General features: G+C 34.7%; 1 protein-coding gene and 1 long non-coding RNA gene across 4 annotated transcripts; one reads left to right on the top strand and one right to left on the bottom strand.

The window, feature by feature from the left end:
- Positions 1-2,901, top strand: LOC113274673. Of its 3 annotated transcripts, none has more exons than XR_003323148.1 (3): positions 1-309; positions 1,441-2,196; positions 2,378-2,901. It is a non-coding gene; the product is annotated as an uncharacterized LOC113274673 (long non-coding RNA). The 3 variants fall into 3 exon arrangements; XR_003323147.1 differs by having other exon boundaries at positions 3-1,527; positions 1,651-2,196; XR_003323146.1 differs by having other exon boundaries at positions 3-2,196.
- A 17,998-nt stretch (positions 2,902-20,899) lies between these two features.
- Positions 20,900-23,694, bottom strand: LOC113274672. The gene is made up of 2 exons (XM_026524066.1): positions 22,434-23,694; positions 20,900-22,319 (listed from the first exon to the last, which is right to left on the bottom strand). Exons 1-2 carry the CDS (start codon positions 23,633-23,635, stop codon positions 21,074-21,076), a joined length of 2,448 nt encoding a protein of 815 aa, XP_026379851.1. The 5' UTR covers positions 23,636-23,694; the 3' UTR covers positions 20,900-21,073.
- Positions 23,695-25,593: the final 1,899 nt, after the last annotated feature.

Genomic DNA, 25,593 nt, shown 5'->3' with positions numbered 1-25,593 from the left:
CCACGGAAAAATAATTATACCAAAAATAGCCTTCTCAGTTTTAGTTTTGAGAAACAAATTGAAAGAGAGAACGAGAGAAATAAATCGAGATTCGGAGAAAGAGAAAGATCGAATGAGAAAATGATTGCAGTGTTGATTTCCGGGTTTTCAACTTCTGATCTAAATCGATTGAGAGAGAAATAAACACCAGATTTTTAGATTTTTAATTCAATTTAATGGGCTCAAAATGAATCTCTTCATGAGCATCTCATCAAGCTTAGTTCAGGAAAAATTGGTTCGATCTTCAACTCGGAATGCATGCTAAACAGGGTTTGATTCTCACTTTTTTTGTTTTGATTCTTATTTTTTTCCTTCTCGAAATTTCGCTCGCAGTTTTCGTCTATTTTTATCGGAAATAGTTATCATTGTTATTCAAATTTTTATTGCTAACAATAGGCTTTAAATGAAATATTTAATTTCTGAGTTCAATCTTTAATTAAGAAAAACTAATTCGTTGAAACTTTCAATTTGAGGTAATATGTGTTACTTTTGAATGGATCCATAACATTTTTGCACTGGTTATGTTCACACTGCACAATTTGAACAAGCAATCAGATTATTTGATCTTTTGCTGATCTGCTTGTTCTGGTTTGAGTGGATTATAACTTGGTAAAAAAACTTCATATCTCTACAAGCATCACTAAATGTTTAATCCGTGTAGAAAATCTTTACACATTCAAACTGGGTAGAAATTCTGCACACATTCAATCTGTGTAGGAAATCTGCACACGTTCAATCTGTGCCGAAAATATGCATGTTCAATCTAATGATATGTTTTAATTTTTGTACATCACTGGAAACATGATAAATCTTTAATCTTTGTACATATTGCTTGTATTGTGAATGCTATATATTTCATTTTTATTCATCATACTTAAGTTCATTCCACAGATGCACTGTATATAGCAAATTATGCACTTTAATCTGGAGATGTTGCTAACCAAAACCAACAAACTAGCTTTGTTGGATCGGTTGGTTGGTCTATGTAGGTCTCTGGATGCGGTTTATGGAACCGGAGATATTGAATTACCATTGGTGCAGTAAATTCAGTTTAGTAATTCTTGCAAATATTTGTTTATGGAGACGGAAATGTTGCACTTAACACTATATCTATGGTAACTGGGACTGTCGATGTTAATCCAGTAACTACAGTATTGAGTACTAATACGATAGATATGAACTTGAGATGTGGTGATTTCGGTAAGGCACGGAGACATTTTGATCAGATGTCATGTGGGAATCATTGGTTATGTTCAAATTGCACAATTTGAATGAGCAATCAGATTGTTTGATCTTTTACAGACCTATTCTAGTAAATTTTTTACACAATTTGTCTGATTGTCCTTGTTTGGGTGCATCATATCTTGGTAAAAAGTTCATACTTTACAATTTGTCTGGTAGATAAGCATTGCATCAGCACCGGATATCCATATGCAATCGTAAAGACTGCTCCTTATCGTTACACTATTAAGGCATTTTCCTGTGGAGGTAGTATTCACATTTTTTCATGTGCAGAAAATACATACACTTTCTCCCGTGGTGGAAATATACACACTTTTTGATGTTATATTTGTATCTTCTTTTTTGATTTTCTTTCTTTTATTTTTATAGTGTGCTTCGTTCGCCACGACAACTTGTAAATGGAGATTCCATGCTTCATCCATCCAAGGTAACCTAGATCTGTTTGAAATTAAAATATTTCATAAAGAGCACACATGCAGAGATGGTATTGCTGATTCTCGCAAATTTAAATGCAAGTGTAAGTTTGTACGAAGTGTCATAATGGACGATATAAGATACGATCTACACGAAGAAGGCTTTCTGATATCAAAAGTATCTTTGAATTAGATTATGGGATAGATTTAACTTACCATCAAGCTTATTCGGGTCTTGAGTATGGAAAGCAAGTTTTATGGGGAGATGATATTAAGTCATATTCAGACTTTCAATGGTATGTGGATGTTGTGAAGAAGTATAATCCTGGTATTGAAGTTGTCCTTGAAGTTGATAAAGTCTCCAAGAAGTTTGAGAGATTTTTTATAGCTTCTATACATGGCTTTAACTTCTGTCGTCCTATGATAATCATTGATGCTACCTTTCTTGTCGGGAAACACAAGGGTGCGCTACTGGTAGCTGTGGGGAAGGATGCTAATCAAGGTATGTTTTTTTTGTTCTTTGTTTTTGCTATATATATGTTTATGTGGATATACTATTCACACTGTTTTTTTTTTTTTGAAAATATATAGGGCATGTGCAGTTATTATGTACATTTTTAGGTGAATCTTTCAATACCTTAACAATGTAAAAAGAGTTCACACTATTTTATTTGAACATATAGGGCCTATGCATTTTTGGGAATGCGTTATGGAGAAAAGAGTTCTAGTGTTGCCGAATCTTTCAATAATTTTATAAAAAATGACAAGGGTCTTCCACATTCTTATTTAGCGGAACAAATTCGGGTTCATCTTATGGAATGGATCATGTATAAAAGGAAGAAAGAATTTCAAAAGTGGAAATCATATCTTACACCAAGAATGGAATACATACTTAAGACCATTAAGGATGTTGGTAGAAGCTACAGGGTTAAGCAAGCAAGGGAGGGCTTGTTCAAGGTGTATACGTTAGCTCCTCCAAAGAAGCATTTAGTAGAGTTGTATGCTATGAGTTGTACTTGTCGAAGATGGGATGTTAACGGATTCCCATGTTCCCATGGTCGAAGAAGAGGACATGAATTGGGAAAATACTTTGTCTTATAAGTGAATTTTTTACTTTGAACTACATTTTTATATAGTTTTATGGGTTCTGAGATGCTACATTTATCTTTTTTACACAAATTATTATGTTAGTTTTTTTTTCATGTTACTAGACTGCATTGGTTTTTATCTTGAGAAGGAATAAATTTATTATAGATTGCATTGGTTTTTATCTTGAGAAGGAATAAACTTATTATAGACTGCATTGGTTTTCATGTCAAGGTATTATGTGAAGAAACTCTTCACATATATTTTTATGTGCTGGGGTCATGCACAGTTTTTTTTTGTTCTCAGTTATTTTGGATAGTTATCGAAGAAACTATTTGTGATCAAATAAAAATTGAACCTAACAACTTAAAACCAACTTGAAAAGTATCTGCAACTCTTTTTAAAATCAAATCTTTTTAACTTTCTTATATCCATAACTATTTTTGCAGAAATATACTCTGTGCAGAAATTACCCACACGTTTTATTCTGCCCAGATATTAAGCATGTAGCAAAGATAAAATAGAACAGTCATACATATGAACAGGATTTCAAGATTAATGTTGATAAAGAGAAAAAACCTGTAGTAGTTTGAAGATATATAGTAATAATCTGAACATAAGATGTCTTATTAAGATATATATAGTAACAATCTGAAAATAAGTGAGTAACTTGAAAGATGTTGTTGCAGTTATTCCATGCAATTTTCTTCTTTTCAACTTTCTGCAGGGGTGGTTGCAGTGAGTAACTTGAAAGTTGTTGTTTCCCTCTTCATGGCACAAGGGTATCATGATCTTCTTCACACTAGAGGTCATATTTGATATTGGTAATGAAACTGCGTGTTTCAATGTTGTTTGCATGGTATCTTTGTGCTGGACAAAAAACTGAAAAGAATTTCATAAAATAACTTAGTAACAAGTACGATATGAATTCATTATGCATTCATTTCAAAATTAATAATTATGCATATATGTATTCAAAAAATTTAAGCTGTGTAGAAAACATACACACATTTTATATTGTGCAGACATCATGCACCCGTTTATCCTGAATTCAATCTATATATTTTATAATGTACAAGACCTTAAGCGTATGAATCTGAACAACGAGTACAAATTAACTAAAATTCATTGTGTGAAGACATTACTCGCACCAATTTTTGGTGTAGATACTATTCACACAAATATTTTTTTGGACATATCAACATGAAACCTAGTAGCATATACATAAAGACAAATTCAGCAAAAACATATGAGCTTTAATGTATCAACATGAAACGTAACACTAATAAAGATGAGCTTAAGCATATGAATCTACACAACAAATACAAATTAACTAAAATGTATTCTGTGAAGACATTATTCACAGAATGTTTTGGTGCAGATACCATTCACACAAATGTTTTTCTGCTGAAATGTAGACGTATCAATATGAAACCTAGTAGCATATACATAGAGATAGATTCAGCTTAAAACATGCAGACAAATTCAACTTAAGAATATGAGCCTTAACATATCAACATGAAACCTAACACTAATACACATGAGCTTAAGCATATGAATTTGCACAACAAGTACAAATTAATTAAACTTTATTTTGTGAAGACATTATTCACACAATGTTTGGTGTAGATACCATTCACACAAATATTTTATACTCATGCGGAAATTACTGGCTTACTCCGTGACATGCTTACACACAATTTTATAGCATTATAAAGTAGGGATTCAATAGAATCAAAACAGTTAAAATCGAATACCTTATACATGTAAAATTATACTTACAACTCATCGACAACTCTATAATCTGCTTGTGTGGAGAAAGTATAACACCAGGCCAAGGATGTAGATAATCTCCAACCTATGCATATACCACCTTCCATCCAATGAGGCTTGATTTTGTTTAACGCTTTCACTTCATTCAACAAAAACATAAACCAATAACAAAAATTCAGTGATATTAATAACGAAACACCTAAGAACCCAAATTTGAAGGGTACATCAGAAATGGCAGAGAGAAATTCAGTGAGCTTAAGCGTATGAATCTGAACAACGGGTACAAATTAACTAAAATTCATTGTGTGAAGACATTACTGACACCAATTTTTGGTGTAGATACTATTCACACAAATATTTTTTTGGACATATCAACATGAAACCTAGTAGCATATACATAGAGACAAATTCAACTAAAACATATGAGCTTTAACGTATCAACATGAAACCTAACACTAATAAACATGAGCTTAAGAATATGAATATACACAACAAGTACAAATTAACTAAAATTTATTCTGTGAAGACATTATTCACACAATGTTTTGGTGCAGATACCATTCACACAAATGTTTTTCTGCTGAAATATAGACGTATCCATATGAAACCTAGTAGCATATACATAGAGATAGATTCAGCTTAAAAATACAGACAAATTCAACTTAAAAATATGAGCTTTAACATATCAACGTGAAACGTAACACTAATACACATGATCTTAAGCATATGAATTTGCACAACAAGTACAAATTAATTAAACTTTATTTTTTGAAGACATTATTCACACAATGTTTTGGTGCAGATACCATTCACGCAAATATTTTATACTCATGTGGAAATTACCGGATTACTCAATGACATGATAACACAATTTTATAGCATTATAAAGTAGGGATTCAATAGTATCAAAACAGTTAAAATCGAATACCTTATACATGTAAAATTATACTTACAACTCAGCGACAACTCTATAATCTCCTTGTGTGGAGAAAGTATAACACCAGGCCAAAGATGTAGATCATCTCCAACCTTACATATACCACCTTCCACCCAATGAGGCTCGATTTTGTCTAACACTTTCACTTCATTCAACCAAAACATAAACCAACAAAAGAAATTCAGTGATATTAATAACGAAACACCTAAAAACCCAAATTTCAAGGGTACATAAGAAATGGCAGAGAGAAATTTAACAATTACTATCTGTTTACCTCACCAAGCTAGAAATATTTAACACCTTCTTCTTCATTGGTTTTTATTTTTGTGTAGGATATACCCACAAACACCATTGTGTAGGATATATACACACTTTTGATGTTTATATCCACAAACACCCATTTTTGTGTAGGATATATCAACACTAGTTTCTCTATTAACATATATCAAAACAAAAATACAACAAAGAAACAAACCAATGATCTATGAGATGGTACAAGGTTCAAATTTAATGCCAGAAATTTCTTCACGACCTGATTATAAATTGATCCATTATGAGTTTAATTCATCTCAACAATTGGGATATTTATCTTAGTGGGAATTAAGTTTTTGGTCCAACACCACCTTTCTTAAACTTCTTATTTTTCATACTTGCTTCATATGCTACTACAGAAACAAAATACGACTTTTTAACGTGTCACTCTAATGAAGTAACAACTGATAGAGCACCTAACATTAATTAAAGCACCTAACATTTAGTACCTTCTTCCTTATCAGATTCAATTTGTTTGTTATTACGCTTACCAGATTTCTTCATGTTAATGGTTCATACAAAAACAAATACATATTATAAGTAACAATATTTAAAGAAAAAAGAAACCAAACAACTTTATACTATGCAGAGTATCTACACATTCATTATACTATGCAGATTATCTACATAATCAAATTAACTAAAAAATTGATTCAGTGAAGATACTATCCACACTATTTCGTGGAGATAATACTCACACATTACTAGGAAAAAGCATCTAAAAATTAATTTTTGAAGATACAAATTACTAGTCAGAGAGTCGAGCGAAGCCTGCTCAGTTGCATATGAGAAAGATTGTTTTTTGTTTATATCGCCTGCCAGGAAATACCTTTCTTAGATGATCCAGCAACCAAATCGATTTCTTAATTTATTTTTTTTGCCAGTACTTTTCTTAGACTTCTACTTTTTGAGCTTGTTTCATATGCTTCTGCGTAAACAAAATACGACTTTTTAGCATGTCACTCTGATATCTAATGAAAATGTGGAGTACAGAAATTAAAAAAATCTATTATATGTTTGAGTAACATTGAGCATTAAATCCAGAAACATCTAACATTTAGTACTTTCTTCGTCATCAGAATCAATATGTTTCTTGCTACGTTTACCAAATTTCTTCATATTAATGGCTCCTACAAAACAAATACATATTTTAAGTTACACCGTATATTTTAAGTTACACTAGATTTTCTTCACATTTTATGTAACAATAGTTAAAGCAACATATGAGCTATAAAACAAATAAGTACAATTAGCTAATAATTTATTTGTGAAGATAAAATCCACACTTTATTTTGTGGAGATATTACTCACACATTTCTTAATCTGCAGAAATGAAAACATATCAACATGAAAAACCTATACCTCTTTCAAATGATTCAATTTGTGCTTCATTTGATTCAGACAAATCAGTTTGTTCTTCATCAGATTCAATTTCTTGGTCCATTCTTATACGTTTGTTGTTGTTAGGTTTTGATTCTCCAGATTTTGATGCTCCTTCAAAATCAAAATTCAACTTTTAGCCCGTGCAAAAAGTATCAACTAAATCAACTCTATACAAGTAAAGATTTAAATCAACAGAAATTATACCATTTTTTTTGCATGCAGTACTTTCTTCGATGTTTCTTATTCTTCTGAATCAGAAGAACAATTCGTATTTTTTCTAGGTTTTCTTTTTCCCATTTTTTTTTGACGATGATAATCGATTTGACGATGAAGATAATGATTGACGATGATAATCGATTTGACGAAGGAGATGATGAATTTGGGTTTAAAAATTTTAATTTCTTCTCTGAGAGTAGTTATGAAACTGTTTACCAGTTGTGAAACGGGCAGAGAAATGGGGATATAGGGCTGGCAGTGGATAAATATCCGCCGGATATTGGCCATACCGATAAGGTTAAGGTTAAGGGTTATCGGATATCCGGTATCCGATAACATCCGACGGATATCAAATATCCAATTCGATAAGGTTAAGGTTAACCTATCGGATATCGGATTTTTATCCGTTAATTTCCGGTTTTGTTGGACAGAAGCAAAATCTGAAATTTAACAGAATTTTCAAGTGTTTAGCTTAACTGAAAGACAGAAAAACCCACACAGACACTACTCCAGTGTCTCAGTCACATCACACATGAAGAAAAAAACTACAAACACCCAACCAAATAGTCTGCAAACTAAAGTACACAACAACAAAAGAGAAAAAACCATGTCTTCTTGTACATAGACTTAACAATAATGTCAAACAACTTGCTAGTGATGATCTTCCTTGGATGCCTGGTTATATGTTGCATCATTGCATCAACTTCAGTCGATGACTTCCATATCTGCATTCACAAACGAAACAAAAGAGAAGCAAACATGGTTTATACTAGCAACAAGGTTTAAACGAAACAAAACGAAACAAACGAAACAATATGATAAAAGCGCATTTGCAGGTGGAGTTATACTAGCAACAGGGTTTATACATGTTTGTCCATACTCATGCTACTCAGTACTCATGGTCATGCTCATGGTTATGCTTTCCTTGGTTGTTGCAGAAAATGAAAGATTCAATTGTTGTTCGATCAGCTAATGGTACATGATGCATCACAGAAAAGCAAAGGAAAAGAACTAAGCAAAGGAAAAGAAGATTTACCTGCATCAAAGGAGCCTGGAAGCCAATCACTTAAGCATAGAAGTGCTTGGACTAATTCTGGACTTAATAAAGCTCTGTGTGTTGTTAGAACCCTTCCACCATCGCTGAACATGGACTCTGATGCTACACTGGTCACCGGAACAGCCAACACATCCCTTGCTATCTTTGATAGAATTGGGTACTTAGCGGCACTTAGCTTCCACCAACTCAATATATCAAAATTGTATTCATCTTGGGGTGACACAGTTGGAAGAATTGGTTCTTCTAAGTACGTCTCTAACTCAGATTTTTGAACATCATATTCATCATTTTCCAACAGAAAAGTAGCATAATCTGGGTTAGTTGTACCTGGGCCTCTTACATCCATGCGAGAGACAGAGTTGCTAAACAAAGCAGGAGCTGAAGTGTTGTTTTGAGATTCATATGCCTTGAAAATTTTGGTCAAGTCTATTCTGAACTTCTCATACTCAACTGATGCACGTTCATTATCCCCAAAAATTATCTTATATGTGAACCTAACCCATTTTTCCTTATATCTTGGATCTAAAACTACTCCAATGCTCATAATCAAGTTACTTTCACTCCAGTATGCATTAAACTTTTCTCTCATTTTCAACCCCATTTCTCTGACATACTCAAAAGTACTATCTTCCCAACTTGTGATGCTTTGGTTAATTTTGTATACCCCATTGTAATAAAGATTTGAAGTTGGATACTTAATCCCTGCAAACTCAGTTGAAATATTATTAAATGCCTCTAAACAATTACAAATTTCTATTCCTTGGTCCCACTGCTCACTTGATGGCATAATATCGAAGTCAGAATCGAACTCACTAAGTCTATGAAAACCTTCTCGCAGTTTAATTGCATTCTTAAGCATCGTAAAAGTGGAGTTCCACCTTGTGTCCACATCTAAACTAACTTCTCCAGACAATCTACATTGTGTCAATGTTGTTTCAAACTTCTCTTTCCTAGCTTGTGAAGACTTTACATACTTAACACAATCTCTAATACCCTCTATAAACACAGCAGCTACTTTCATGCCATACAATACAATCAAATGCAGTATATGGTTACTACACCTCATGTGAAACAATTTTCCTTGAAGCAACAAATAATTCTTACCATCTAGACAGTTAATAAGATTTCTCATCATAACACCATTAGCTGGAGCATTATCAGCAGTCAAAGCGAAAAACTTCCTATCAATGTTCCATTCCAATGTGCAAGTTTTGATAAAATCTGAGAGAACATCTCCTGTATGCGGGGATGGCACTACAATGTAAGCTAAGGTTTTGGCAATCAAATTCCACTCATCATCTATAAAATGGCATGTGACACAACAATAACCATCTTTAGTGTGTTTGGCAGTCCACATATCAGTTGTGAGACTACATTTGGAAGTCAAATTCTCTAACTGTAATTGCAATTCACCTTTCATTTCAGCGTAACACCTCAACACATCAGCTTTACTTGTATTCCTACATGGCATTCTCGCAGCAGGGTTCAAAGACTTAACAAAATCTCTAAAATAGAAATGCTCAACCATGTTAAGTGGGTAATCATGTTTAGCAATCATTTTAGCAAGGCAGTTCCTAGTAACTATTGGATCATACTTGTAATTAAGTAATTTAACTTGGTTAGTACCTGCTTTTTTAACTGCAGTGGTAATCTTCATCTGGCCTGGATTGTTTTGAGGCTTCTGGGGACAGATTCTTAAATGTTGAGCCAAGCGGGTAGTTCCTTGTTCACTACAATCAGGTACCAACTTTTTGCAATGATGACATTCACCCATAAGGACAACCACTTCCTTAACCGGGTTATCTTTATCAGGCTCTACAATGATTTTCCTAGTGAATTCATCCCATGAAGGTGACCTTGTTGTGCGCAATTTCTTCAATAAAGCAATAACAAGTGGATGATTTTCATCTGCTACTTCTGCCAATGATCTCTTATTACTCGAAGAAGGTGCTGTTGAAGCAATTGTTGAAGCAACACTTTGATCTTCTTGTTCTGGATGTTGGGAAATTGGTTGACTGCAGCTTGGAGTTCCAACTCTATTGGATGCTTTTTCACTTTGAGACATTCTGAGAACAACGACAACCCAGAAATAAACACACAGTTCATGAGTTCATTAATGTACATATGACATAAAAAAGGATTAAACATGCTTATATTTGTTCATTACGTTATAGCTGTTTATACATGCTTATACCAGCTACAGTTGTAAGGGCTCAAAGGAACTTGTCAACAAGTTCAGGTTCAAGAAGGAAAGAACTCTTTCATTAGCACCGAGATCACAGTTGTCTCTCTAGGAGAAACCTGACATCTAAGCTTTTATCGTCAAAATCCTTATTCAGGTACAAATGTTGTTATTTGGCATGGTGAATCATTCCTTACACTCATAACTGTATAACTCCAGGCTCTGTTGTTTTGGTCATTTACTTTCCTCTTTTCTACATTTACTTGATTGTTTTCTACTACAAATAGTGATTCCAAATAGTATAAAAATGAAAGTAGCAGGGGCAAAATCTCACAAAGATTTCTTGAAATCAGTTGACATATTAACATAGAAATGACAAAATTAAACTAAAAGGAAGATTTAAATTCGAAACAATCGATTAGGCATTAACTTGCTTTAACAGATAGAAAACTAACAGATAGAAAACCTACTTGATATGTGCCAAGAAGATGATCCTCCAGACGATACAAAAGATTTAACCCTTGGATCAATCTTGCTTCTTCAAACTATTTCCTGTGGCAACTAGCTATTGCTGAAGGAACAAAGGAAGTAAAGACAAAATTAGTTCTCAAATACTTTGATTTTTTGATACCATACAACAAAGAATTTCAAATTCATATAAATCCAATAGAAACTCAAACAGTTATTTCCCTTCTAAGTTCTTTTTATAAACCCTAATTTCTAATTTAGGGAAGAACATCACAAACCCTAACTCTCTAAAATCAAAATTAAACATCATACAATTTTATAATTCAAAATATACATCAAACCCACCTACAATCCGCTATTCGCAACAATAATAGACAACAAAAACAATTAAATACGCAATCGATTTGGGGAAAAAAACCTAAACTTCGAAACAATAATAGAAAACACAAACAATGACTTACTTCTTGATTGAGAGTCTCTAATCATCAATATTCTCGACCAAATCACGATCAAATCGATCGCTCAGTCCCCCTCTCTCGATCAAATCACGAACCAGTGAATCACTGTTAGAGAATGAGAAAAAACGGACTTTTGGTAGAATGAATGAAATGGGTCATTCTCTCCCGACATGCGACACATATACCTAGGGGTAGGAAATTACAAGTACACCCCTAGACTATCGGATATCGGATATTAACCTAACGGAAACAACCTATTCCGATATCGATATCGATATCGTTAAGAGGAAATATCCGATAGCATATCGGATTCCGATATCCGTTATCTGATATGTCGGATTAAATCCTATATGATGTCGGATTTCGGAAATGGATATCGGATATCGGTTATCCATTGCCAGCCCTATGGGGATATAATGATACATAACAGTTGAATTTCATATTTTGTCGAAGGTTATTATGGTAAACTAATTTATAATATTATAGTAGGGCCTTCAGGATAATTTACTTAATTATTCTTATGACCCTGGGGTCATAAGAGTAAGACCCAAAATATATAGGGTCATAAGAATAATTTACTCCAAAGAATCTCTTCTTTGACGCCCTAAATATTTCATAGATGGTTTTCTCAAGCTTTCCGTAAGAGATTCAGGTAGACATCTTCCTCAAGTTACCAGCGAATTCCATCTTAAGTTGTAGGTGCGATTGTAAGGGTTGGTATTCTCTGCTTTTTAAGCCTAAATTTATTCAGTATCATCTTAATCAGACTGTCCTAAATAGCAAAAACAACCATAAGCTGATGGTTATTGCTTACAATCCTCGTCGTTCTCCGAGATATGTGATTTACTCCACGGATTATGCTTCAGTATTTAACTTAACATCAAGAACACCGTCAATACACTTTCTGTTCGAGTATAACGAGAATATTTGTTCTGTTGAACTCTTGGGTTCTTGTAATGGTTTGATTTGTTTATTTATTAGTGGTTACAACGACGGTAATGGTGTTGATAAAACTAGTTGTTTATGTCTTTGGAATCCATGTACTAGAGAATATAAGAAAATACAAATTCCATCAATCATTAATTATTCAAGTTTGGCCATGCGGTACAACATTGGTTATGGATTTGGTTATGATTCTAAGAATGAAGGTTAAAAGTTGGTTTGTATTCCATATACTTCTCAAGTTTTGATCAATACCTTACGATCGGATTCATGGAGAAGTAATGGCAACTGCAAGATGAAACTTAGCTTATATAAAGACAACTCTCTTTATTGATGTTTAGAAAATCTCTCAAAACTAAACACAAGCTCTAATCTTGCTCATATGATCAACCACAACTTTGGTGATCATATATATATAGAACTATGAATTCCTTTTCCTAGTCCTATTACCTTATTACATGTCTTTCCTTTTCTTAGAACTAGATGACTTCTAATTCCCTTAGGATTACATCAATTTCCTAATCTTGTCCTAACCAGCTTGTTAGTGACTTCTATGTTGAAGTTAATCCAACATTCTCCCCGTTAAGCTTCAACTGTGCTTGTGAAAAATCTTGTACGTATGATGGTGCTCTCGTCTCCCATGGATCGGTGTAGACAAGATCTGATATCAATTAATGGCAACTGCAAAATGAAACTTAGCTTATATAAAGACAACTCTCTTTATTGATGTTTAGAAAATCTCTCAAAACTAAACACAAGCTCTAATCTTGCTCATATGATCAACCACAACTTTGGTGATCATATATATATAGAACTATGAATTCCTTTTCCTAGTCCTATTACCTTATTACATGTCTTTCCTTTTCTTAGAACTAGATGACTTCTAATTCCCTTAGGATTACATCAATTTCCTAATCTTGTCCTAACTAGCTTGTTAGTGACTTCTATGTTGAAGTTAATCCAACAAGAAGTACTCAAACAATATACTCTTACGTGTTTCCTAGAGGAAGAGTAAAACCTGGATTGCTTTTTAACGGAGTTCTTCAGTGGTCATGCCATAACAAAGAAACATCCAATCCAGTAATAGTTTCTTTTGATATTAAAGATGAAACAGTCATTGAATTGCCATTTCCAGAGCCGTATCGTAATATTAAAGGATCCTTCTCTGACTTGTATACAAAATTGGGAGTGTTAGACGACATCCTTTGTTTAGTTTGTAGTAAAAAACTTGTCTGCATCGATATATGGGTGATGCGGGATTATGGAGTGACTTGCAGTTGGACTAAACTCCTCACCGCATCCCATGAAACACTTGGAAGTTATCGTTACTTGGAGCCGATTTGGTCTTCTGTAAATAGTGAGATATTAATGAATTCCGATTGGCGATTTTTTTTAATTAATCGAAGAGACGGAGAACTAGTTACGTCTCGCTCTATTCCTGGTATTGATATCAATAGGCTGGAGAGCCAGTGTTATGTCGAAAGTTTAGTTTCAGTTAACTCACGTACTTATATAGAAAAAAGAACCAAGGATTACTAATTATAACAGCTAACAGTAAGATAAAAACATCTTTATCTTCTACTCAGTTATATGTAACTGTTTTTTCCTGATTGATTTCTCTATCTAAATGCAATGTTGCTTGAGTTAATCATGCCAAGCGAACACGATGTTATATACGAATCTTGTAGTATGTATTGAACGTTCTTATACATTACAATCGTAGTCATGGAAAACAACTCAAACCCTACACTCTTACAGGTTTCCAAAGCAGTACATAAACCTTTAATACATATGTCAGCTTCTTGATACTCCTAGTTTCAAGTTGGCGTCTTAGTTTTAAGAATTTAGAATCTCCTAGTTTAACATTTCTGGTTTACAACAGATAGAATCTTATCTCTCACCTCTTTCAGGTGATTTCCTTAGCTTAATTTGCACACAAAACTGATGAATAAATGTTCAGTTCTAAACATTTGAGTCAATGCACACAAAGGCCAAAAAAGCTACACTGTCAATAACACCGGTATTAAGTATCATCTTTATCAGGGTATACATGATAGCGAAAACAGTCCTAGGTTGATACTATACGATTTTTGTTGGAAAACGATTAATAAAAATTGATTTTTAATAATTTTAATAAAAATAATAATTTATTGTTTTCTTTTGTGAATGAAAAACTTATTAGTCCCACATTGTGGAGTTTCCTCTTCTTAAATTTTTTATTCCATTAATAAAGAAATTCACTACTTTTATAAAATCTATGGGAAAGGAGTTGCGCTATTTTAGAGGAACCCCTAAGGGAAAATATTTTATAGCGTTTCTTAAGAGTTCGCGATTTTCCTTAACGGTTTTTTCGGAGTTGCCAAGCTCAAGTTGAGCATCTACTACATATGCTAGTAGTAGGTGTAGTAGGGTATTTTATCCTGGAGATATCCGTCCTGTGAGGGCTATAGCATCAATCTTGAATGTAGCCGGGCGCTAATGTCTTAAGGGCAACGTGTTGAACACGTGTCTCACTCTGTTTTTCCAAAGTTTTGCCTTGTTGCTGTTGTGGAGATATGAGAAGCTCGTTCGTTTCGTCAATCGATCACTTCCATTATAAAGGAGCTAAGTATCAATACCTTTGCTTATTTTATTTTTTTTCTTTATTTTGATTATTGCACCCAACGATTTTAATAGGGTTCCAAGATATAGGATTTACTCCGTGAATTATGCTTCAACACCATTGTTATCATCAAAAAGCACCAATGCTAGAATTTCCTTTCGATGATAACACGAACACATGTGTGTTACAATTTTTGGTTCTAGTGATGGCTTGTTCTGTTTACATCATTAGTTCATTATCATATGCCTCGTTCTCCTGTGGGAAAAACTATGTTTCTGGAACCTATGTGCTAGAGAATATATGTTAGAAAATACCATCGTGCGAACTTTCAATTATGAGCATTTACAACACTGGGTATGGATTTGGTTATGATTGTAACGATGATGACTTGAAGGTATGAGCTGAAAATTCTTTTCAATTTTTTGCCTATACTCTACGATCAGATTCATGGAAAACGCATAACTCTTACAGGTTTCCTGACGATACACCAACTCTTGGATTGCTTTGAAATGGTGCCCTTCACTGGTCATGCAGTAGTAAAGAAACCTCAGAATTTACACAAGTATGGAATTATATAAAGTAAAATCTGGTTCCTATTAAACAAGTTAAGAACATATTGTACAGATTTATCTTATTATACCCTCTAATCTGTGACAATGGACCTTAGTCGATCAAAGTTCTCTGTTACGATCACAGTCAGAAAATAGGAGCAAAAAGAAGATACTTGAGATTTCCATTTTTTGACATTTTAGATTACTGAATCGATATTCATTGAAGCGTTGTACGGGGTTTGTCGAAATCTACGACATTTTTATTGTTGCTGGAGACAAACTAATCATTGGTAACGATTGTTTGATAACAAACAAATGGTTAGCAGGATTATTGAGCGACGGGCACTTGGACTAAACTCTTCACCACAACCCAAGAAACACATTACTGTTACCGTCACTTGGATATTAAGGGTTTTTTTTTTATTAACCCAAGAAATGGAGGACTTATTATGACTTATGGCTAAAGAGCTTGTGTTATGTTTAGAGTTTAGTTTCAGATAACTGGGGTAAAAACATCTTTATCTCTCAGAGTCCAAATATGTGCACCCCTTATAAATCAGGGTGCACGTTTCTTTATCTCTGAGCCAGTATCACCATGTTTTTCTGATTGATATCTCTTTCTATTTATTTTCTGGTTACTCTTTTTATTTTATAGGTTTCCAACATATAGGATTTACTCCATTGATGCATGTTTGTTACCAATAACACGGTTTTGACTTCCAAAGAACAAGGTAAAGATTTTTCTAATGAACTTGGTTATTATACTATTATCGTGTACAGAGCTGGATTTAATAAATCTGACATATCAATTGCAAGGTAAAGAGTAAAACAAAATAAAACATCCAGATAAATACCAGTATGAAGACGGATACGGAATGCGTGTTGGTTAAACTTCAACATAGAAGTCACTAACAAGATGGTTAGGACAAGATTAGGACATTGATGTAATCCTAAGGGAATTAGAAGTCATCTAGTTATAAGAAAAGGAAAGACATGTAATAAGGTAATATGACTAGGAAAAGGAATTCATAGTTCTATATGTATATGATCACCAAAGTTGTGGTTGATCATATGAGCAAGATTAGAGCTTGTGTTTAGTTTTGATAGACTTTCTAAACACCAATAAAGAGAGTTGTCTTTATATAAGCTAAGTTTCATCTTGCAGTTGCCATTAATTGGTATCAGAGCTTGTTTCTGAGCCATGGCAAACGAAACCACCATTGTGGGTGCAAAACAGTTCACGCCACCATCAATACAAGTTCCAATCCTCAACGCCACAAACTACACAATATGGGCCATGAGAATGAAGGTACTGATGAAAATCTACAAAGTTTGGGAAACAATTGATCCTGGTACATTGGACCCAGACAAAAACAATGTTGCCATTGGATTACTATTTCAAGCAATACCAGAATGTCTTGTTCTACAAGTTGGTGAACAGGAAACTTCGAAGAAAATTTGGGATGCAATAAAGGCACGTAATATCGGAGATGATCGAGTTAAAGAAGCCCGTCTGCAAACCTTAATGTCCGAATTTGAAAGAGTGAAGATGAAAGACACTGATACTATTGATAGCTTTGCAGGAAAGCTATCAGAGATAGCCTCAAAAGCTGTGTCACTTGGGCAATCCATTGATGAAGATAAACTGGTAAAGAAGTTTCTCAATAGTTTACCAAGATCCAAGTATATTCATATCATAGCTTCCCTCGAACAAGTCTTAGATTTAAAGAAGACTAGCTATGAAGATATAATTGGAAGATTGAAAGCATATGAAGAAAGAATCCTTGATGAAGAAAACAATAGAGAAACTCAAGGAAAACTCTTTTACACAAACTCTTACCAACAAAACTCTGCGACAAGAGGAAGAGGTGGAAGAGGAAACAGAGGCCGAGGAAGGGGAGGAAGGTTTAACTCACAAGATAGAACAACAAGTCAGAATGATCAAAACCAAGGGAAAGAAAAGAAGGATAGATCAAACATTATTTGTTACAGATGTGATAAACCAGGACACTTCTCCTCTGTATGCCCTGAAAGAATACAAAAGATGGAAGAAACAAACAAGAGTGAAACAAGGGAAGCAGATACATCTCTTTTCATGCACGAAGTTGTATTCTTAAACGAAGGGAAACTAATACCAAAGAACTACAAATCAAAGGATGGAGAAGAAGGAATCTGGTATTTAGATAATGGAGCCAGCAATCACATGACTGGTAAGAGACACTACTTTTCTGAACTCAATGAGAAAATCAAAGGACAAGTGAAGTTTGGGGATGGATCTTCTGTAGAAATTGAAGGGAAAGGATCAATTCTATTTCAGATCAAGACCGGAGAACAGAAGCTTGTCACAAACATCTACTTCATCCCAAACTTACAAAGCAACATTCTAAGCTTAGGACAAGTTACAGAAGTTGGATGTGATGTTAGAATGCGACAATATTATCTAACAGTTCATGGCCCAAGTGGAAGACTTTTAGTTAGAGTCTCACGCTCACAGAATAGACTCTACAAGATAAGTCTCATGATTGGAAGGCCATTATGTCTGAATATGAGAATGGAAGATCAGACATGGAAGTGGCATGCAAGATTAGGACACATAAGTTTCAGAACCTTAAAAACTATGTCTCAGAACAAGATGATTCGAGGGCTACCACAACAAAACGGAGTGGTAGAGAGGAGAAACAGGACTCTAATGGAGATGACAAGAAGTTCTTTAAAGGCTATGCAGGTACCTAATTATCTATGGGGAGAAGCTGTACGACACTCCACATACCTAATAAACAGGATACCTACGAAAGCTCTGAAAGACATGACTCCATATGAAAGTTTGCGAAAGAAAAAACCAAACATAGATCATTTAAGAGTGTTTGGTTGCAAAGCATACGCAAAAGTTGATTCTGCAACTCTTAAGAAACTGGATGATCGATCTCAGACTCTTGTGAATCTAAGAATTGAGCCTGGATCCAAAGCTTACAGATTATTCAATCCAACAACGAAAAGAGTGATAGTAAGTCGAGATGTGGTATTCGATGAAAAAGCAAACTGATACTGGAAAGAAACTAATGATGGACCAAGTAGGGATCCAGGAATGTTTCACATGAGATGGGGTCAAGTAATTGATGAAGGCGAAGGACCCATAATCATCAATACCAATGGAAACAATGATGTTAATCAAGAAGAAGAAGAGAATAATGAAAACACTGAGAATAACGAAGAAGTAGAACAAAAAGAAGAAGAAGAAGAGATCGATGAAATAATTCAACCAATTCCACTGCGAAAATCAACAAGACAGATACAAAAGCCACAGTATCTGAAGGATTATGTTCTTCAAGCTGCAGAAGAATGTGAGATTATGCTACTTTCTGTTAATGATGAACCAAGGAATTTTCAGGAAGCAAAGGTCTCGACTAAATGGACACAAGAATGTAGAGAAGAAATTATTTCAATCAACAGAAACAAGACTTGGTTTCTAGTTGATAATCCAGGTGGGGTAAAAGTGATTGGTCTTAAGTGGATCTTCAAAATAAAACGGAATGCTAATGGTACTGTCAACAAATACAAGGCAAGACTTGTAGCTAAGGGATACGTTCAAGAATCAGGCATAGACTTTGATGAAGTTTTCGCACCAGTTTCTATACTAGAGACAATTCGTCTCTTAATAGCAGAAGCAACATCAAACTCATGGGAAATTCACCACTTAGACGTTAAGACAGCATTCTTACATGGTGAATTGCGAGAAGATGTGTATGTTGAACAACCAAGAGGTTTTGAAGTAAAAGGACAAGAGCATAAGGTTTATAAGTTATCAAAATCTTTATATGGTCTAAGACAAGCCCCTCGAGCCTGGAATACAAAGTTAGATCAAATCTTAAAAGAAATCAGATTTCTTAAGTGCTCTAAAGAAACATCAGTATACAGAAGAGAAGAAAAGGGAACGCTTCTTGTGATTGCAGTCTATGTAGATGATCTATTTTTGACTGGCAACTCCCTTAAGGTGATCAATGAGTTCAAGAGAGAAATGTCATCAAAGTTTGAGATGTCAGACCTCGGAAAACTCACTTATTACCTTGACATAGAAGTCCATCAAGGAGTAGATGGGATTCAGATTAAACAAGAAACTTATGCAAGGAGAATTCTGAAAGAAGCAGGACTTGAAACTTGTAATCCAACTAAGATATCAATGGAGTTTGGACTTAAAGTTTCAAAGGCACAAGAAGAAGCTGAGATTGATCCCAACGACTTATAGAAGAAATGTTGGATGCCTTAGATACTTGTTACACACAAGACCAGACTTGGCTTTCTCTGTGGGAGTAGCAAGACGTTATATGCAGAGTCCACGCAAGTCTCATGGTGATGTAATAAAGCAGATATTGAGATATCTAAGAGGAACAATCAGCTATGGATTGAAGTATGGTCGAGGAGGATCAAAAGAAATTGTTGGGTATAGTGACAGCAGTTATAATATTGACCAAGATGATGGAAAAAGTACAACTGTTCATATATTTTATCTTGGAGAAGCACCTATTACATGGTGTTCACAGAAGCAAGACATTGTAGCCCTCTCATCCTGTGAAGCTGAGTTTATGGCTGCAACAGAATCAGCTAAACAATCAATATGGCTTCAAGAACTGTTGGGTGAAATCAAAGGAAGAGAACCTGAAAAAGTTCTCATCAAGATTGATAATAAGTCTGCAATTGCACTCACTAAAAATCCAGTGTTTCATGGGAAGACGAAACACATTCACAAAAGGTATCATTTCATACGAGAATGCATCGAGAAGGAGGTCATTAACGTTGAACACATACCAGGAACTGAGCAGAAAGCAGATATATTGACAAAGGCATTAGCTCGGATCAAGTTTGAAGAAATGAGACAATTACTTGGAGTACAAGATATGTCACGGGTAAGGTTGAAGCTTAACGGGGAGAATGTTGGTTAAACTTCAACATAGAAGTCACTAACAAGCTGGTTAGGACAAGATTAGGAAATTAATGTAATCCTAAGGGAATTAGAAGTCATCTAGTTCTAAGAAAAGGAAAGACATGTAATAAGATAATAGGACTAGGAAAAGGAATTCATAGTTTTATATATATATGATCACCTAAATTGTGGTTGATCATATGAGCAAGATTAGAGCTTGTGTTTAGTTTTGAGAGATTTTCTAAACATCAATAAAGAGAGTTGTCTTTATATAAGCTAAGTTTCATCTTGTAGTTGCCATTAATGCGGACACAGCAAAATAACAACTATAAGCATCCAGACAGTAGGATTTCAGCATTCAGATGATAAACATGCAAATGCAGTCACTGACCATCTTAAAAGAAATCATAGTTCATGCAGAATACATATAAATCAGAAACTACTTCTGTTACAGGACAGGAAAATAGAAATGCAAGAGGAGGCTAAGAATGTAGCTAGATGTTAAGCCAATCGAGATAGTGATCTGAGATCTCTGACCAATTAGGTTCTATCCAACTGCAATGTAATTTCTCCCTGGAATCATGAAAATCTTTAGCAGAATGATTACTCCCAACAGAGTGATACATACCGGTTTCAAGAGAATAATATAATATTTCTTCGTTATGCAACCTCGGAAAGTAGATCTTGTTCTCCATTTGACTAGTTGGAGCAATTGCTGAGATACAAGATGTACTGCTAAGAAACAACATATGCTTCCCCAAATGTTTAACTTCAATCCAGACCATCATAGATTCGTTCAGTCTATAAATACGAACCCAATGTCCTAGACGTCCTAACAACACAGACAGAAGTTTTCCTTCACACTCCACCAAATAACTGTTATAGATAAATCCACAATTAGGCGGGGTTATCATGGATAGAATTTCCCAACTCATGTTTGAGTGTTCGTAGTTAAATACTCCTAATGCTCCGTTGTTGTCTACGCAGTAGAATCTTCCTTGGTAGAAAACTGGATTGTTGAGAGTCAGCTCGAACTTCAGGTTTATCTTATTGGAAGGCAAATAAACGTTATCGTACAGATCATATGACCAGTCTTTATTTCCCCGCTTTATAAAAAAGATACGAACTTGATCCACGATTAACTCTTTAATGATGGCAAAAACTAGACAATCAGAACAAGTGGGTAAGGACGAGAATGAGATACCTGTGAAGTCAGAAATATCTGGCAAGTTTGGAAGTCTGACAGTTGATTTTGTGAATGGATTATAGAAGAACAAAATCTTGCGTTTTGTCGACATGAGCAACCATCCACCTTTCGAGAACCGAATTCTAGAACCTTTCAGCAACTTAGGGATGTTCAAGAAGTAGTTCTCATTATTGTGCATTGGGTTTACGAAATTTAAAATGGATCGATCGTTCTTAGGGAAAAACAGCCATGGGGATGTATCTGTGTTCTTTACTGTTCTAGCAGAAGAGTATCTTCTCAGGTCTATTACTGATCGATATTTTTTACTAACGACACGTAAATGTATACAATCCACTCTATGAAGAAAACTTGACATAGCCCATACTATATCATCATTAAGCTTGATCAATAGTCCTGCTTCTTTAATATCCTCTTTATCGTCATCCTCATCTACAGTGCTAGTTTTGTTTTCTGTTGCCTTTATAACCTTTTCTACGTCTTCATACTTTAAACTTCCTAGCGTAAGGTCTGTTGTTATTCTACTGTCATCGTCCCTATGCATAAAATGGAACAGAACATTATTAAAAATTCTGAAAATTAATATGAAATGGGGACGTTACGATTGAATAAAAAAACTAGGATAAAAATCGAGCGCAGTTAGTTCTTACCTTGAATATGTAGGAATCATTAGCCATGTGGGAGACAACCATGGTGTTGGTACATCAGGACATGGTAAAGAAACTGAAACGCTTTCGTCCTCCAGGTCATACTTGTACACGCTCAGATCACATTTTAGTGTAAAATACACACAACCCGTTGATAAACCCAAGTCTGAGGCCAAGCAAGACAGTCGCGTATCAGTAGTATCAAGATAGCGCTTGCTATCAGTAGGAACAATATAGCGCTCATCATCAGTAGTATCAAGATAGCTTATAAAGAAGACATGGTCTCTCGAAGATTTCATTACCTCCCAAGTCAATGAATTGAAATCCAATCTCGATACAAGTATTTTGGTTACAAGGTGCTCATAATCACCTCTTTCAATGTAATGCCTGTCGATTCTAATAACTTCACCAAAAGACTCCAAATAATATGAGTGATAATAATCCAAACGTCTTGCTACGTTTTCTGAGTAAATTATGCTGTTCTCATTTGTACTAAATTTACTTATACTGAGGCTGAGTGTCTCTTCCTCCTCATCACAAATGTCAGAACCGCCATTTGTTATTGTTATCTCCAAGACTCGGCCATACCAACACATTATATATAGCTTGCCCTTAAAATAAAACATTGATTCAAGATCTCGATCTCCATCAACATACTCATGTTTTCTCCATTGTTTTTCACCAGCGTGACAATAAAGAATAATATAGCGAGATCCACCGTCATAGTAAAGGATATAAACATTTGAATCATCACCAGTACTACCTCTATGCCTGTTATGACTACCACTACCCTCAATCCCATCCCCAGTACCACCACAACTGCTGCTCTGATCAGGAGGTGAAGACAAAAGACAATCTCTGATAGGACATCTATATAGTTGATTAAAATGGTATAAATTAGGTAACATAATAATATCTAGTGAACAAGGATTCCATAGAAAACAATCTCCATTATTGAAATTGGGATCATTATCCTCCTCACACACAATAATTAACCATCCTTGGTGAGAATTTTTTTGCCAAAATCTTTTTCTACTCAATTCTGGTATGAATTTTTTGTAAGATTTGTTCATAGGATCAAACATGTTAAAGAAAGTTTGAAACTTACGATTTTCTCCATGTGGGATAATAAGCCAAGGTGCTGCTCTGGCTGATGTTGGGAGTCTACGTTCACTTCTCTGATTTGATAACTCTGGTTTCTCCATGGAACCTGAAGAGATACTAATCAAAAGAAAAAAAACCCAGCTAACAACCCAAATTCACTCTATGAAAAAGCAGGAGACATGAGATTGTAATTTAAATGAAAGTAGAAAAAGGAAGGAAGAAATATACTTCCTTCCAACCACTATGATGATAATGACAACCACAATGGGGTTTGGCTATGTGTGGACGGAAGCTAAAAGTTGGCTATTAGGTATGATATTCCCCAAAAACTGATACCGGTTCAGCAAGGCACTTTGTGGTTGTACCAAGAGGTCTGGGGTTTGAATAGTATCATCCTTTTATAGAAGAACTAAATTCTGGGGGTGCAAAATTAAAAATTGCTCAAGTTGCAGTAGTTGAAATTCCCAGGGCACAGTAAGTAAGAAATATTTAGGGAACTGAGGCACTAACAATTAATCGTTATCCAAGGAAATCATTTTCTTCTTTATCCGCCTAAATATTCTAAAATAAGACCAGACAACTTCACAAGCCAAAAGATATTACTTTTGCCACACATATGTAAACTCCTATAAATAAAGATCTAATTAGACATCCATACAGAGTTTTTAACACCCATTATTGAAAATGCTTTAAAAATATACCAAAATATATATGAGTCAAAACATGATCCAATCTAACACGTCTCGCTGCAATTAGTTGCTCATGTCATTGTAGGCCTCAAAGCTCCCAAGTGGGTTCACAATTTCTATTCCTAGTGTTTAAATCGAGTCCATGACTAGAAGTAAACCATAAAGCATCACCTAAATGTAGGTTACGACGTGACACTAGTGTATGCGTATGCCATGATGCTTTATGGTCTATGTTTAGTGCTTTAGAATTTCCATTGTTGTGGGTCTTGCCTCAGTTAAACTGGGAAATGTTGAGTACACCTACACAATGACCCTCAGCAAAGATGGCAACCTAGGGTAAAACATTGGTTTACAAAAGGAAGTTCAGTCAATCAGAGAATTTAACATGACTGTTGCCAATAACAAGAATGCCAAATCTAACATAGCTATTGCAAGGGAAAGAGTAAAGAAGAAATAAAACATCTAGAAAAATACCAGTAAAATAAAAGAAAAAAGCATCCAGACAGTGGGATTTCACTTTTCAGCATTCAGATGATAAACAGGCAAATGCAGTAGCTGACCATCTCAATAAGAAATTTTAAAGGAAACAACATATAGTTGAACCTAACTACTTTACGTTGTGATGAAGCCTTTTAAAGGGAATCCTGGCATGGCTTAGTTTGGTTCTACTGGGAGAATTTCCTTGGTGCTTCAGCCCATGAGCAAGTTGTTGCTACTAATTTTTAACCAGTAATGGTCATAATCAGTACTGCAGAATGGGATGTTTCTTGGCCTAATCTGGCAAGGTGGAGCAGAATTACAAATATGACTAGCCATGCAATTCAAACACAACAACTAAAACACAGCCATAGAGAAATAAACATCTCAGCTAGCTGACATTCTAAAAAGATTCCATAAAGCGGTCAATCAAAGAAAAAATAGGAAATATTTTTCCTCAATTTTTTTTTTGGAAATTTTTCCAATATGCACCCAATTGAAAACTTGTTTACAAAACTACACCCGTCTTTTTGAACATTTCTAAAATACACCCACCATCCAATGAAACATTATGTCTCAGATTCTTAATATCTAGCCATACATGTGGCAAAATGATCGATGATGGAGATTCATTTTAACTATAAAATTACAGCTTTACCCTAATTGAGAAACAAAATGGGACATAAGAACATTATGTCGCGTTTCTTCTCTGTATATCTGATGCTCATCTCGTCTGTCTCAAGAGATACACTTCTATTAAAATCTCTGGTGTTGTTCGTCTCACGTGGTCGCCAATACCAGCTGATGATACATCACATGGTAAAATTATCTTGCCAATCTTCTCATTCTTTGTCTTCTTTTATTTGATGTTTTGTTAGTTAGAACCCATCATG

This window comes from Papaver somniferum, chromosome 4, assembly GCF_003573695.1.
Source record: "Papaver somniferum cultivar HN1 chromosome 4, ASM357369v1, whole genome shotgun sequence".
Taxonomy (NCBI): Eukaryota; Viridiplantae; Streptophyta; class Magnoliopsida; order Ranunculales; family Papaveraceae; genus Papaver; species Papaver somniferum.
The sequence above is the reverse complement of the archived record's forward strand: the minus strand, read 5'-3'. Positions and strand labels throughout refer to the sequence as shown.

Excerpts from the sequence above, each read along its gene's own strand:
- LOC113274672 (XM_026524066.1), bottom strand. The coding sequence starts at position 23,635 with ATGGAGAAACCAGAGTTATCAAATCAGAGAAGTGAACGTAGACTCCCA. Across the intron at positions 22,320-22,433 it reads ATGATTCCTACATATTCAAG|GGACGATGACAGTAGAATAA; the intron begins GTAAGAACTAAC and ends TTTTATGCATAG.